We start from the raw sequence: 16,574 nt of genomic DNA, 5'->3' as shown, positions 1-16,574 counted from the left end.
CAAGAAAGAAGTAAAGATAAACTTAAGTGAGTCCAGTAGAGGAGCACTGAGATGGGGCAAATGACCCAAGAAGAGTGGCTGAAGGAACTGGGCTTGTTTAACCTGGAGAAGAGAGGAAGACGTAAGAGCAGCCTGCCAGTACCTAAGAGAAGCTATGGAGAAGACAGTTGAGCTCTTTGCTGAGGTGCACAGTGGGAGAGCAAGAAACAACAGCCATAAATTGAAACAGGAGAAGTTCCAAGTGGATATAAGGCAAAAGAAAATTCCCTATGAAGATAATTAAGCATTGACCAGGTCGTCCAGAGAGGCATTGTCTCTGCCATTGCAGATTTTCAAGAATCAACGGGACAAATCCCTGAGCAACCACCTCTGAATTCAGTGCTGAGCCTGCTTTAAGGTTGAAGTAGATAAAGTCCCTCCCCAGCCTTCAAAATCAATGATTCTCTATAGGTTCACCTAGCTGGGTAGTCTGTCTCCAACAATGCCTAATACCTGGTATCAATGGAAATTTGATTATAATACAGCATGCTTGGCATGAGTCTTTCCTGGCCTACCCACTCAGTCACCAGAAATAAGGGCTAGGAGGTTAGCAAAGATTTAACATTGGAATAGAGAGCTTTGCAGTTTTTCAAAGATGCCACAACCCGAAAAAAACGTTTAACAAGTATTTTAAAAAGTTGCTATTCCTAGGGTTGAAGAACTTTCTTGATGTCCAAATGTAAAACTTACTAAGGTCAGGAAATTACTGACCTGGGTTTACTTGAAGAAGTGTCCCCAGTTTACATAACAAACCACTAATAATGTTAGCAAGTGCCTGGACATTTAGGAGACTGCCACCATGGGAGCTGTCTACATCTTCTGACCCATGCTGTGCAAGATCCACTGTTATAAAAGGGAATATGAAGAAGAACTGGAATATTCAATGCAAATCATATACTTATGCAATTAAAGGGTTTCACAATTTACACTCACTTAATGAAAGATTTCTCTCATAAGGAGGAAGAGCTTTCACCACAAGGATGCCAATCCCTGATGAAAGTACAAGTGTTCCCTACCAAACAGACCTCCATCCCCCCATACAAAAGATACAAAAGTGTGATTCTCCTTAAGACACGCAGGCTGCAAAAACTTCTTTATAAAATGGATACAACTTTTATATTTATCATTACTCATATAGACTATCCTTGAATATTGCTATATTCTATGTACTCCTCCAAGGATGAGTGAATAAAGCTGAAGTTAAGCCTTCCTCACCTACAAGCAGTCCCATCTATGTACACCAAAGATGTACTGCAACTGCATCAGCAGTTCGTGAAAGGATCATGCAGCCCTAGTGCATACAGATAAAACGTGTTATTTCTACTAGTGAAACTAACCAGATCCCAATCCAAGTAAATGGTGCTAGTTCATGCCACAGATTATAACACAGCAATGGTCACAACAGATCAGTCCAAGGAACTATCTGGCATCTTGACACTGACAGTAGGTAAAGAACAGCGTTGTAGCAGTGTAACATATCTAAACAGGGCATTTATAATGATGTAGCAGTGGTGAGCAAGACAGAAAAGACGCCCTGAGAGTCCAGTCTTATGGTCAAACGCATCCTAACAGTTACCATACTGAAGAACCAGAACTACACCACATTCAAGTACGAGTTAATCCAGCAAACATGTCTTCTAAAATAGAAAACTTCAGACCCCTTACAGTGTCAGTTTGAAATACGACAGGAACGTGTTACTAAGCAAATTTACAGAGTAGCTTTCCACTCTAGAAAGGATGCTTAAACGGATTTAAGTAAATGGCAATCCCCTCCTCCGCAAGCGGGCCCCAAAGCGGGCGCACCTGCCCGTGCCGCCTCACGGGGCGGGGGGGGACTCAAGGCGGGAAACGGATCCTGCTTTGCCCCTTCTTCTCCCCCCCCCCCCCCCCCCCCCCCCCCCTCAATCCCGGGAACTGTGGGGAGGGAGAAAAAGCCTGCGGGAGTAGCTGCGGGTTATGGAAGGTAAGGGCCTGGCAAAGGAGAGGGCCACCGGGCGAAGGGGGGGGGGGGGGAGGGGGGGCGCAGCCGGGTCCCGGGTTCCGCTCCCCACCAACCTAGCACACAGTCCAGGGAGGGGAGCCCGCTGGAGAGCAGCAGCTGCCCGTGGCGAACGGAAGGCCGAGTACCCGCGACAGCGGCCAGGCGGCTGCCGGCCGCGGCCTTGCGCTGGAAGCTAGTGGCCCCGCGGCCCCGCGCCGCCCCGCCGGCCACCGGCGCCGGCGCCGCCGCCGCCGCCATCTCTGCTGCCCGTCGGCTGACAGGAGCGAGGGGACGCCGGGAAGAATCAAGCCCTTTCCTCTCTACCAATGGGAGAGCGGCATGGGAAACGCTCTGTCCAATGGGAGACCGCGTTCTTTGAACGTCCCGGGCTAAAGGGGCGGGGGAAGGGCTAGGGCGGCCGGTTGCGAGCAGGCAGGTGAGTGTGGCGGGGCTGGACCGGGCCGGAGGGCGTGGGGTGCCGCTTCGGCGGGGGACACGGAGCTTCGGCCGCGGCTAAGGGGGGGGCTGGTGGCGGGAGGAGGCGGCCCCCTCTCTTGGGGGGGTCGGTAGCGGGAGGAGGCGGCCGCGTCTTGTCCCGTCCTGGCCTAGGGCCGGCGTGAGGAGGCGCGGGAAGTGCGGTGCCGGTGACTCGGCCTCGCCGGCCGTGCTGCTGAGTGGAAACCCTCCCCTTTGCGTCCCCCGGGGGGGGGGGGCGTTGGGATGCCCGAGGTGTCAGTGAGCAGTGCGGGTCGAGAAGGGGGAGGCTCACCCGGCCCGCGCACGCCGGTTACCTCAGCAGTCTCCGCGCCCCACTGCTGGCATCGCCCGCTGCGGAAAAAGCTTTTTTTTTTGTGTGTGTGCGAGCCTGGAAGAAAAAAGTATTTGTAAAACGTTCCGGTTTTTTCTAACGGTATTTAAGTAACTGTATGTAACATAGTATATAAGTATGCTTGGAGTCCATCTCTTGTTTGTAAATAGCCCGCGGATCTGTAATAAATGTATGATTTAAGACCTCTCGCTTGGAAGCAAGATCTTGCATCAATATGGTGGTTCTGGGTCGTGCCATAAGCCAAGAGCTATAGCAGAAAACGGTGCTTTATGTGAGAAATGTAACTTCTGTCCTTCATTAACATTTATTGTTGAATCAGTTGCTAAAAGTTATTTTATGTATTTTGGAAGATTGGCACGTCACTTACTCTGTATTAACCATTTATGGATAGTAGCCTGTGGCCTTGTATATGGCAGTAAACAGCTGCCCTAAACTGAGTGTATGTAAAAACTGGTGAGATACCTGAACTTGTTACTTCCTCTTTGGTTGTTGTTTTATACAAAGACATTAAAATGCTTTTTATCTTAATGAAAGAATTTAGTATGCTTGCTTTGTAAGTCAGCACTTTATAATCTAGTACTCTGAATTTAAGAGAAATCCCTGTGAGTGTATAGAAGAGCCACTATCATAAGTACTTGTGTATTTGTTTTTAATTAAATCATGTTTCAGATGCATCTCAAGCTACTTGAAGACATTTGCACATAGCAGGATGTACTAATGAGGTTCTAATGTTATAATTCTCCACTCAATCTTTAATTTCGAGGAATGATTTTTGTTATTGCTATAAACCATGGTTTTTGAACACCTGTCTTTTTCAATCGAGGAAAAACTAATCCTCATGTTAAATATGAACATCACAGCAGAGCAGCAATATATTAACAGTACTGAACCCCAGAATTTTTCTTTCATATCAAATTCAAATTTAGGAGCATGAAGTTTCAATATTCTGTCTTCCTAGCTGGTGAAATTGCATTTGTTTTGCTGCTGGCTAAGCTACTTTACATGTTAAGGAGTGGACAATATAAGATCTTTATCACGAGTATCAAGAGATTGTTTTAATGGTTTATATTTGTTGCTAAACTGTGAAATATTGAATAATAAATATTTAATTTCAAATGTAGATTATTGTTCAGTGAAAGTTAGAAGTATTTGTCTTTAGAGGAAAAAAAATCAAAGGGCACTTAAATAGGCATATTTCTTTCTTGCCATGCTTTTAAGTGTCACTTCTGTAGGATCAGATTAATGATTAATGAATATATGGAATAGGAAAGGCTTTAACAAAATAAAGGCATAAAGTGTAATTCACAATGCTTTTTAAAAAGAGTTCAAGAATCTGTTATTGTCAGTGGGGTCTGATGGTGTAAATTCTGTATCATTGAGTGAGGGGGCTGAAACTGACTGAGAGTTCTCCACTTTTAAAACATCACATCAGCTCTTTGATTTCTTACTGTATTGTCATTCTGGAGTCCAGATATGTAAATATTTCAGATGTGAGTGTTTTCAGATGTGTGTAACGCTAGCAAAAATTTCAGTATTTCCATTGGAGATCTCTTTACTAGAATGCTTGTAACCTAATGAGGATAGCTTTGATAAGTCACAACTTACCTATCAGAAAAAATCAAGTTGCATACCGCATGCACTTATGTCTCAGTGATTTCCCCCCCCCCCCATTCCAAGCAGTACTTCAGTTACTTTTTTTTTTACTTCAGTGAAATAAAGTATCACCTTGCTTGTTTTTTAAATAAAATATACTAATGTAGGTCACATGAACTTTACAGAATAGATATAAGCATACATCCAGGGCTGAGTGCTCTTATTCTTCCATTTCTCATTACTATTTCTCTGACAGGTAGTTTCTATACTCTTTTCCTTTTTCTTACTTCACTTACCTGCAGGGCAATTAGAACCAGAACCTAAATAATTCTTTCTTTTTCTCTTTCATTTTGGAGCCCGCATAATGAAAGTATTTTGCAATTGGGAATACTTGTGCTGTGGTCCTACCATTTTTAGAATTTCTTGGGTGAAGTGCAAGCTTACTGTCAATCTCGGTGTCTCCTGAACTGATACAATAGGTCAGCGTTGCTAAAACAGGAAGTCTCACTTCCTCTTCCTCCTCTGCTTCCAGTCCAACTAATCCTGGTGCTTGTTGGATCTGACTTGGAATTATCTATCGACTTTCTTAATCGTTTAATTTAGTGTCATACTGCTGAGTTGATGCAATATGGAAAAGGGCATATACACACAGTGAAGAGAGGGCAGTTGAACCTTCCACCTCTTGCTGTGAACCTTGCAGCTATTTCAGATCTTCATGTTTTTTTAAATAAAGTTATTTTTGTTATAAATTTTGTGACTTGACACCCTTTGAAATACAGAGAAAACATCTCTTACACTGTAACTTCTAACAGGAGAGACTTTCAGATATTACAAAAAATATGGAGAAATGGAAATAGTTTTTCAGTATAAGAACTGAATGTTAAAAAGTATTTCAGTAGTTCTGTTTGTGATGTTCATTTTTCCTCTGTCACATTGTAAGATCATGGATACAGTTAAAGTCCTACTGATTTAAAAACAGGTGGAAACAAGCTATTTTTCAAAGATTTAATTAAAAAAAAAAAAACCTGAACTATTTAATGCAATGAAGTGTCACAACTGACTATGTGCTTATGAAAACACTACTTGTGACATCTGACTACCTGCACTTCATTTTAGACAAATAGAGAAGAAACAAATTTTATGGAAATTTCTGTATTACTGAGTCAATGGTGTTTAATTTTCAGGAATAATAATAGCTTTTTCATTGTCTTGGATGATACTAAAGGCTTGCTTATGTTCACATGTCCACCTAAAGATGAATTTTCAGCCGTTGTAAGAGATTGCACTAGGGGCTGTCTGACAAAGCAAAACTGCAGGAACTGTGATTCTAGATATTACTATAGGAGAAGCTTTCATCCTCAAATACACGTTAGTTGGTAGGTAAGTCCTGCTATGATGGAATTGAAATGGAGAGGACTGCAAGTGATCAGGAAATGTCTTAGTGAGTTATTTCTTGTCAGCTGAGTTATGGCAACTAATTATGGTCATACTCAGCTCATTGTAAAATGGAGAAGTTTAAACCTTTGTGTCTAGACTGGGATGTCTTAAACTGTAGAATAATCAACTTTTCTTTCTTGCTACTTGCATATTATCATGTAGACCTGATCAAATGTTTATGCCAATTTTAGCTGCAAATCCTAACTCTAGTCTGAAGAAATCAAGCTCTCTCTTCCATTTTTTGTAAACTTGCTGATCCAATTCAACTGTTTGCCTATACCAAATGGAGATTCGAAGATGGATTAAGAGGATTTTGGGTGAGAATTCCCTAAGGAAAAAATGGAGGGAATGCAATGGGTGAGCAAGAGAACAATCAAAACATTTGGGAAAAGGTATGCTTGGAATTTGATCTGCAAGTATGTTTGTCATTTCTCTTCAAAAGCTGTAGCCTACGGATTTGGTGAAAATCCCAGTGTCCCCAAAACAGCAGCACTTCTTGAAGTGTGCTTTAGATCTTTTGTGCTTGATAAGAGGAAACACACCTGTCCTGGCTGTCATTGCCTCTTTTCTTTGTTTACTACATGCAGCCTGCATGGGTTGCAGATGTAAACTCGTTGGACCTTCAGTTACTGCAAGCTGAGGCTGTATTGTCTGGGCAGTGCTTCTCAACAAGATGATGTTACTGATGTACGTATTTTATATTCCTTGATTTCAAATGAATGTTTTTGCTACATTTTAGTTGTGCCTTGTAAGATTCAGTGTATGTTGTTGTCTTGCAATGAGGAAAATGCAATCCATTTTGGAATAAAACACATCAGTGCGTTTTGTTTCAAACCCATATGTCTGCCTGATCCGTTTTCAATAATATTTTCTTGTTGGGTTTATGTGGGGAATGGAGAACTAGAAAACTGCATCCTAGTGGCAGTTCTAATTCATAATCTTATTAGCGATCGCTGTTACATTGCCAAGCTGCTTCCCTCATCAGTTCTGGAATGTGATGGTATTAGACTGTACTGATTAAAGTTTTATAGTCACCAAATCAGATTAGCTATTGAGTCACCTGACTAGGTAGGGCTCGTAGTCATGTGATCCAGCGCCCTGCTGAGCTCCCGCTGGGAGCTGAAACAAGGTAGTTTGCTTTTGAGATGTTCTTAAGTATCTAACAGCATGGGTCATGGATTATGGCTGCAAAGAAGATGGCTTCATTTTCCTGATCTTTGAACTAGCTAGAATGGGATAAGTTTGAAAGTGCAGGATCTTCGGGCCATGAGCCAACAACTGGAAAGAATGTTTAATCCTGGAAGCTCTGACACCGAAAGACCTGAGGGTTTTTTTTTTTTTTCAGTATGAGAAAGCTTAAAGACTACTTATCCAATCACTCCGTGGAAAACGCGAGGATTAGTGGGAGGGTTTAAGACATACCAGTTGTATGATATTATATAATAAGATGATATGATTTTCTTCAGAAAGTCTCTGGGTGTTACTTAAACGCATCCCTGTGGGTATACTGAACAACAGCGATAAAAATTTAAAGTTGTGTCAAATTTAAACGGCTCTTTTGAAAGAGAAGTAAATAAATTAGGAGACATGAGTTAAAGTGGTATGTGTTGAAGACAATGGTTTAATAAATCATAAAAAGTTACTTAATGTTTCTGTAATTTCAGATTATAAAAATGTACAGTATAGTATTACTGAAACTTGCAGAACAGTAATATTGAAAATGGGTTGTAAATTGAATGTACTGTCTTAATAAGCGTCATACAGATTAGTGATATGTTTCATAAAGATTACTTTCCTTATTTTTATCATAAAAAGAAGAATTTCTCTTTTTTTTTTTTTAAGTCATATTAATTTAAAAATACTTGTAAGATAGGACTAAAAGCAATAAGAAAAAAAAAAACTCAACCCAACAACTAGACAAGGAGTATTGTTTGTATCATGGCTTTTGATGTTCTGTAATGTTTTCCGTACTGGGTTCCATGTCCACATAAAGCTTCCTTCAGAATTAAAAACTAGAAACTAAGACAGATTGATTCTAGCCTTTTTCAGATGCTTAACATCCACAAATCTATTCATATTGAATACAAATGACTGTCTTTGAAGAAAAAAAAAAAAACAGTTTGTTGCTTCAGCATGTCAGTAATAGAAGTGAAGAGTAAACTTTGTGTTTCAACTGGAAAAACGTAGTTTAAACGCTTTGATATTTTGAGTCTGTGTTTGTCTTCCAATTGTTTCTGATTGCACATATTTCATTAAATAGTCATTTCTAAAGCCAGGTAAATAGTGTAGGTAATTATGATTTATGGAGAGGAAAGGTTAATGGCTGTGACTTTTTAAAATATAATTTATATTACTGCAGTTTATGCAAAAGTACAAAATAACTTGTATTACCTGTGCTTTTGGAGCCTAAGATTCACTGAATATCTGTAAAAATGTATGTGTCACTAATTTGTAGTTGCTAAAGCATTTTTTCCTGATATGGTGCTATTGATAAGGTTAAGAATTGGCACATTTCAGATTTCAAAAACGTGTTATGTTCTCTGCTAAGTTGTTAGGGCTTTTAGTCTTCTAAGGCATTATTCCCAAGAACTGTGTTATTTCTATTACAAAGCTACAGTATCAGCAGGTGCTGGAATACAGGCAATGTTTGCTCCTCACCTACACTGTGGGATTTTATAGAAAGTGTTCTTTTTTTGCTCCATCATCTCTGCAATATTGTGGACCTGAAACCTGTGAAATGCTTTGGCGAAGCACTTGAGGCCTACCCGTAGGCAGAAAAGATTTAACCAATCACCTTCAGAATTCTTTTAAAATTGTAATTCATGTCTGCTTGCTGAAATATTTTTAAGGAGTTTTCATCATGGAGATTTTTCCCTCTCTTCTAATGTTAGCTAAAAATCAAACAGTAATGTTTCAACACAAAATACTTCTGCAGTAGTTTCTGAATTTAAAAGTAAACAAAACCTGGGTCATAAGTCCTCTGGTTGCACAGACCCACCTGTCTGACCTATCCTCTTGTATAAAGGAGATGTTAACTGTTCTTGTGCTTACAGGTAACTTCTGACTACTATGCTGAAGAGTAGAATCTGTATTGCTGACGTTATTTTCTGGATTAGCTTTCACCAGCCGGCTCTGGCATCTGTTGACGTAATGACAGGCATGCTAGGTGAGAGTCAGAAAGTTCCTGCTCTGGCATAGAATGATGAACTGACAGTTAATTGAAAATAAATCTCAACACCTCGATGATCACAAAGATGAGAATCTTTGCCAATGTGCTTACATGTAAGGGTGTAACTTGTTGGTGAGTCCCACAAACTTGTAATCTCAGCTTTCCAGTGTACTGGCCAATGATGTATTCTGATCATGGTGGCTTCTGTAGATATTCTGGACAAGTAGGTTAATGCTAGCTTGGTTATTCAGCCACTGCTGGTGTGGAAGTAATGTCAGATAGTGTCATATCCTCTAACAAGCAGGTTTTGACCCTTTATTGCCCATTCTGTCTTAGATTTCTGAACGACTCAATCGTTAGTCTGGCAAAGACACACAAAAGAGCAGTGGTTGAACTGAAATGTATATAGGTGTGTTACAAAGAGCGAGATGTACTAACTTATTTAGCACTGTGAGCAGTGATACAGTTACTCATCCAGCTCAGAATGATGCTAGTTCGGCTTTCCCAAGTGGTGATATTGGTCAGCAGCTTCACAAAAGCATACAACTCTCGGGCTTTGCTGAGGACGAGATACTGCAGAGTTGTAGATGTATTCAAGATTCAGCTGTATTCGATGGACTTCCATCTAGTTTCACAGCATCACGACCATCCATAGAGTGGGGGATGAACCAAGATGTGCTACTATAAATAATTCTGTAGAGCTACGTAACCATACCTTTTCTGAGCACAGAGACAGAAGTCCTTGCTTTTCAAAAGATGTGGCTGTTGTAAGAACTTGTTTAGAATGGTAAATAATAGGTCGTTGAGAAGTAGATGAAGAGGCATTTTTAATTTTAAGTAGACAAGAATTAAAATACAGATTTTTTTCAGTGTGATTATAAAGTTAGATAAAACACAAGCAAGCAATCTAGTAAAACTCACTTTAAATAGAAAAAGCCAGGTCCAGTACTGGCTACTTAAGAAAACTTACATTGTTCCAAATTTGGAATAATATTGTGATGAAAAAAAAAGCAGAAAACGCTGACTATCTGGCTTTTTTTGTAGCCAAACGTATTTTAGCAAAGTTTCATTAGTCTTTATCTTGATGGATTCAGCTTCTTCCATCTCCTATATTGAGCCTGCCAATTCCATGCCAAAACTGCTGTATTTCCTGAAATTCCATTTCAGGAGCATGTATGTAGGGGTAGGGCTATCTAAGCAAGCTAGCTCCCTTGTGCTTCAGTGTTTGAGTGTCACTTTTGTGATTCTTAAATTACTGTCTGCTCAAGCCAAGTTTTTATCTACTCAGTAATGCATTGAAGTTTGTGTTGACTTGCGTTGGCTTTTGCAAGCTTAGATATTAGTGCTGTAATCGTAGCTGGAAAAGTTGTTTTATTGTTGAAACTTTTTTATTATATGAATTTTGTAAGAATACGAAAAACGTTTTGGTTATAGAAATATAAATGTATCAGAAGAAGGTGCTTGAGTTGCATGGCTGTTGCCGTTTTTTCCCCCCAGGTACTATTTTGTATTTTGTGTGAGATTAATTATGAAAGATGAATAAATTAATATTTAAAACTGTAGAAACTGAAACAGATTGAGGGAAACTGAAATATCATTAAGGTCAGAAGTAACAATACTGTAACTGGTAACTGTAAAATAACTGCTGCAACTAAGGTTATACAATAATATTATTTGTATAGTCTTATTTTTTACAATACTGTGTTGTCAATGGGACAGACTTAAGGTGGTGGTTGCTAGTGTAAATGTGAGCTTCACTAGTTGTTTCAGGGTACTACCTTGTTTCCCTATGAAAACAATATAATTGTTATTCATTTCAATGGGGGACTAATTCTGGAGGAAGTAATTAATCTGAATTTTTAGTTTTAAGACTTACATGTACTAATATCTTTTCAGTTTCCATTTTCATTATTTCTGTGAATTAGAGATGTCTTTGTGTCTCCTTCAGTGGAAGAAGGGTAATTGAGCTTCCTTTAAATACATTTTTGTTTGAGAAAGCTGTTGCATGCTCTTGGGGCTGCCCGTTTCCACCATTTCTCTTTATCAACTGTGCTCCCATTGGCCCAAGAAGGGTGAAGCACTGTTTGGTCTTGACGTTCTCATGCTATTGCCAAGCCGTGGTGATTTTTTTAATAGAATTTTTAACATTTCTGGCATAAAAGATCTAAAATTCACAAACATTGAATTGCAGGAAGATCATCAGTCTTCTCAGCATGTACACAATGTTTGTGGAAGGAGCTGCGGACCAGTCACTGTTTTTCCTTTTAAAAAGAAAGTGTATTATGAAAGAAGGGGCAAGCCAAATTAGTAAACTCAGATGAAATAAAATCTGATCGCTTATTAAAATCTTGAACAGTTTTTAAGAAAGCAATTCAGTCGGTGAGACGTGATATTAGTGAAGTTATACAATGATGGTATTTTTCTGTTTTGCAAGTATTTGTGTCCTCATTTGTATTTTGGATTTGGGGTGGTTATCTGTGGTTAAATAAACCATATAGGCCCTTTTTGGTAATCTGTTTGGTATCAATGATAATGCAGTTTGTGGGGCTGGAGTGTGCTCAGCATCTTGCAAGTACTCTGCACCTCAGCGTATAATCATTTGCTAAATTTGAGAAAGGCACCTCTACTTATTTGATTCACTTAATAGTCACTTTTCTCACTTATTATTGTGTCAGCTGTATCTTTTACTTTAAACCATTAAGTTAAATAATAGTTTATGCTGGCTTTTTATTTTAGTTCATGCATTTAAAACCTGGAACTCAGATAAAAAGATAGTTTCAGAATAAATTCAGTATATTATTTATGAGTGGAGCAACACATTAGCATTGAGTTCACAATAGATCATATCGCTTTTATTCCATCTTACAAGCTTAGCAGCACAAACAGAATAATCAACATATTATTTGGCTGTCATCTGCTGAACAGAAACCAGAGATCACAAGGAGGTTTTCCCTAGCTGCAGTGATGGCCTTTTTGTTCCAAGCCCCCATCTGGGAGGGCCATGGTGTGTTATCATATGGAACGCGGGGTTTTCTGTAATCTGCTTAGCTGCACTGCAGTTTGAATCTTTATTCCATGTTTGTGTAATTTATAATTTTAATGAGACCATGGCTCTTGTGGGCTTTGAAATATATTAAAAGCTCTTTTGTGCATATGCTTTTGTTCTTGCTTAATAGGCTCAGTGTATTTAAAACTGATGAATTTTTATTCATGGATTTGGATGTCTGGGGATTAACTTAGACTGAATATCATTGCACTCATCTATTGATGTTTGGAACTTTTTTTAATACTTGTATCTGTAAGTGGAGAAGAACTTGCAGAACTTGTGTTTTATACACAAAACAGCTCAGAAATAACGAATAAAATCTTATCGAGCAATGAGAAAAAGTACTGATTACAGTTTATTTTTACTGCATAAACTAACATGAAATACAATTTGTACTATGAGAAAATAAGTAGTTGAATATGTGTGTACATGTGTGTATTTAAAACTTCATAACTAAAAAAGTTTCGGAAAGCCGTCAAAATTTTTGTAGAATAATAGCAGTGACAAACACTTGATTTGCATTTTTCTTCTGTTCAAGTAACTTGGAAACGTAAATTTTGAGCTCACTTTTTCTGACTGTGTGTTTCCTTTCTCCTATTTTGTAACACATATTTTAATGCAGAGTATGCATAATATATTTCATTAAAAGATGATGCTTGTAACTGGGAAGTATTGATGAAGAACAGACAGAAAGATTCTTAGTTATATTTTCTGACAGTGCTAAAACTGGTCTTGATTTTTGCTTTTTGTATTTTTCAGATATTTAATAGCAGCTTTGATTTACTATTTGTGTTAAGATCTTGTATGGTGATTTCCATGTTCATAAACCACTATGGAGTACCCTTCAATGATGGCATTCTAATCTGAGACTAACTCTGGGCCTAAGATTAAGAGATTGTATTTCTTTCTAAACAGCCTTGCTGGTGGTGTACTTAAATAGGTTGCTTTGCTTTATGTGAGGTTTTTTTTTTTTTGTTTTAGGGTGGTTTTTTTGTGGTGTTTTTGTTTTGGTTTTTTTTTACCAGCAAACATTCCTCTTTGTAATGACAGATATTTTAAGTAAACAGCCTTTTTACTTGTTAATACATAGAGCGGTAAATAATTCCCCTATTCACTGCTTTGAGTAGTATTTCCAAAAATACCTGCATACTTTTAGAAGGTGTATCAGCACTGGGAAGTGCAGGGGACGTGTGAGCCATGGACAACTTTAGTTTCTGTAGGGTCATAGATTTTAAGTTCCTAATGTGAAAATTTGACTTGTAACTCTTGTCTTAGTTAATTAAAATTCATTTTAAATGTTTACGTGTCTATGTCTCAAGAAAGTGAGTTTTTAAAAATTAAGTTAAATGCATGTAGCTGAGAATATAGTTATTTGACTCTTGTCACATAGACACGGTATATTTTTCTCAGTCACCAGGAAAGTGGCTGTGCTCTCTGTCAGACCTTTGGCGTTTTTCCGAACTGACGTTGTTACAGGAGACTGTTAAGTGTGTATTTCGGCATCCCTCAGAGGCTCAAGCTTGCCATGTATGACCATGCCTTTGCTCAGCTATTTGGATTCTGCTGTTCAGCAAAGATGAGTGTATAGAGCTGCAGAGGAAGACAGAAGCCCTGGAATGCATCTGACCATTAATACAGCGTTTTATACAGGGTTGTGGGACTGTTAGGAGTTGCTTCCCAAAGGTAAATAGAACCAGTGAGAACTGCTTGAAATCTGTTTTGAAAAACTGCTCGTTCTTATGTAGGTAGTCTCTAGCTGTTTAACACCAGAGGATTGCATTATGTGAATTTATGTTTACAGGACTGAGCTCCTTGTCAGCTTGAGATCAGCAGATGAAGGAGCACTTGTTGGAGGCAAACTGTCAGTGCCTAGTAGAGATAATGTGGAAAAATAATCTTCTCTTTCCGAATATCACCAAGCTTTTTCAGACTTGCCAGACTGAATCCAGTGTTTCTTCTAACGAAAACTAACAGTTAGAAATAAAAATCAAGTTCTGCCTGACTCCCTGCATGGAAAGACCTTTTGAAAATTGTTCCTTGTTTTGCTTTAGATGTTTGGAATCCTCAGATTATAATTAGAATATTTAAAACGTTTATTAAGTTGTGTATCTGATATGGGAAGTATCTTTCCCAATAAACATCAAAGACACCCTTCACTATTCTAGCACATGTAACATTAATTTTATGCATAAGTTTTAAAAGAATAGTTTAATATAAATAACAGCTCAAACATAAATATTTAAATAGCCTAGTCAGTGTGCAGTTTTTTCTTTGCCATGGAGTTTTGGATTTTTTTAAAAGTAATAATCTCAGAGAAACTCTGGGAAAGAGTTACGGGATTACCATGTGTGAAGAAAGGTATCTGGTTAGAAGCAGAGAATGTTGGGATGGGAGTTTGTTAGCTAGGGAAAAACCGATAAACTATCACTAAATATCCAGTGAAAAGTCAGAATTGGGAAGCTTTATATAAAGCAAATGGGACTAGACTTTTTTTATTATAGTGAAAAGTCTATTTAATATCAACTCCAATAACTTGTTTAGCCATGCTTTCATTGGCTGAGACTTGGATTTTCCTGTATTTAAAATTTTGGCACCATATGTTAAACTGTCTTACACAATGCCATTGGTTATCTGGAAATGATAAATCTGCTCATTGATTTCCTGATTTTATTATGTACACAGTTAATTGTAATCCAAGATTACAGCAAATAAGATGTTAATTTCTAGACAACCTATGTACATTTCCCTTTGAGTGTGATTGTGACAGAAGCAAAGAATACAAAGAGAATACCATTCATGCTATCCTCACAGGAGCTGTCAATAAAAGATGTAATAGGGGATTTAGGAATCTGGAAATGGCCAACTAATTTATGTGAATCTATTTTATTTCAGCTAGAAAGACCAAGCTCTGTTTCGTCTGCACTGCATATTGCAGAGCACAGGCTGTCTATAGAAAACCAGGCGGCTGCATATGGATAGTCCCTTGATATCATTCACTTGCTGTGTAATCTTATTATGCAAAGTTCTAATCTTCAACTAGAATGAATGCCTCTGGGTCAGAATATAGTCATATCAGGGTTTTTGAGGTCATGTTTTGTGATCCTTAGCTTATTCTTCTAAGTAGGGCTGGGATTTAAAGAGTATTCCCCAGACACTAGCAGAGATAGACGGCAAAACCTGCTGCCTTTTTGGAAGACAAGACCAACATGAGGTCCCTGGTAGGATTAAACTTGATTTGTAGCTGTAGGATTTTTTAACAGATGTATTATTGGACAGGGAATAGGGGGCCACCAGCACAGCGAAATTGGATCACGATTGGCATTCTCAGGGAGTCCGCTGGCTGCTAAAACAGCAGCTGCATGTGGATTTGACTTCTTTCAGGTGAAGCGACTTCCAGTCATTTGGAAAGGATGGGATGAAAAGGAACCTTGGTGATAATTTTGATGTCTGCAAGATTTAGTACCAATGTAATGGGATTATCGGTAACACCTTCACTGCAGAAAAAGCCACCTGGTGCTATAACTGGCAGCAACTGAGAACTAATCCTTTCCCATCTCTTGGATGTCATTCATGAGGCTCAAAGTGATTTCCACCCTGCTAGCTGTGATTAATTTTATAAACAAACAAACAAAAAAAAATCAAATTATGAAGGCATAGGCTATGTAAGGAAAAGGGAACAGAGGATAATAGTAATTACATTTTGCATTTTATTTGCTGCAGGGGATAAACTATACAGTTCTTGTAAGATAACCAAATTGTATTCTGCGTGATAAATATGGATGCGTAACCTTTTTTAATCAATGTCTATGTTTGGTATAAAAACAATGTCTATTTCAGTATAAAATTTTCAGCTACCTACTATATGATAGTAGGTAGTACCTGGCAGTAATAACAACAGATTTTATGCTGTTAGTTCTGTGATAAAGATGTTTATACAACAGATCCATTGAGTTTTCAAGGGGCCTTTGACTTAAATCATTTGTTTTATTGTGCTTAATGGTCTTATCCTGTATCTGGTGGAGTTGCCTGCTGACAGCACTTTGTATTAAAATTAATTTTGTGATGTGGAAAAGCATTCAGCCATTTACCTTCTTTTGATCAACAATATGCCATTGTTTAAAAAATGTACTGATAAAAAATTTTCTGAGGAAACAGAATTATATTTTACTGATGCTGGAGCAATTCTAAGATAAATATTCTGTGGGTTTTAATAAACTAGAGTTGGGATTTTTTTTTTTGTTTGACTGGGCTTACTCTTACTACAACCACTCACTTGTTAAGTAGAAGTTGTTACTTAAAACTACAGGGAAACTTTCAGGATTGTGGCTATTCTGTGGAATGAACATTAGATGTCTAAAGATAGACCTTAATGTTAAAAACAAAACCCCCAATCTTCGGAAGTATAATCTGTGTATAATCTAGGTACTATATGCCTTAATTTGAAATTAACTTTCTTGAGTAGCAATAAAAGGCCTTATGT

General features: G+C 38.3%; 2 protein-coding genes across 3 annotated transcripts in view; one reads left to right on the top strand and one right to left on the bottom strand.

Annotated features, from left to right (window-relative positions):
* The window catches only part of ELP4 (elongator acetyltransferase complex subunit 4), a gene marked incomplete at its 5' end in the record, with an annotated part of 152,889 nt that extends 150,611 nt beyond the window's left edge, over positions 1-2,278 (bottom strand). The window contains one exon of the mRNA XM_082485048.1: positions 2,095-2,278. Coding sequence (XP_082341174.1) covers positions 2,095-2,278 — 184 coding nt within the window. The remainder of the gene's footprint in view (positions 1-2,094) is intronic.
* Positions 2,279-2,421: 143 nt separating this feature from the next.
* IMMP1L (inner mitochondrial membrane peptidase subunit 1) overlaps positions 2,422-16,574 on the top strand; it is a 37,247-nt gene continuing 23,094 nt past the window's right edge. Inside the window, exons 1-2 of one of the 2 annotated variants that reach the window (XM_082485159.1) lie at positions 2,426-2,456; positions 8,933-9,045. The gene's annotated coding sequence lies outside the window, so the exon portion shown is untranslated. Of the gene's footprint in view, positions 2,457-8,932; positions 9,046-16,574 lie in introns of both variants that reach the window. The other variant, XM_082485160.1, reaches the window with a different exon arrangement.

The sequence above is a fragment of the Vanellus vanellus genome, assembly GCF_965231255.1.
Source record: "Vanellus vanellus genome assembly, chromosome: 6".
NCBI classification, from domain to species: Eukaryota; Metazoa; Chordata; class Aves; order Charadriiformes; family Charadriidae; genus Vanellus; species Vanellus vanellus.
This window is presented reverse-complemented; position numbering and strand designations above follow the sequence as displayed.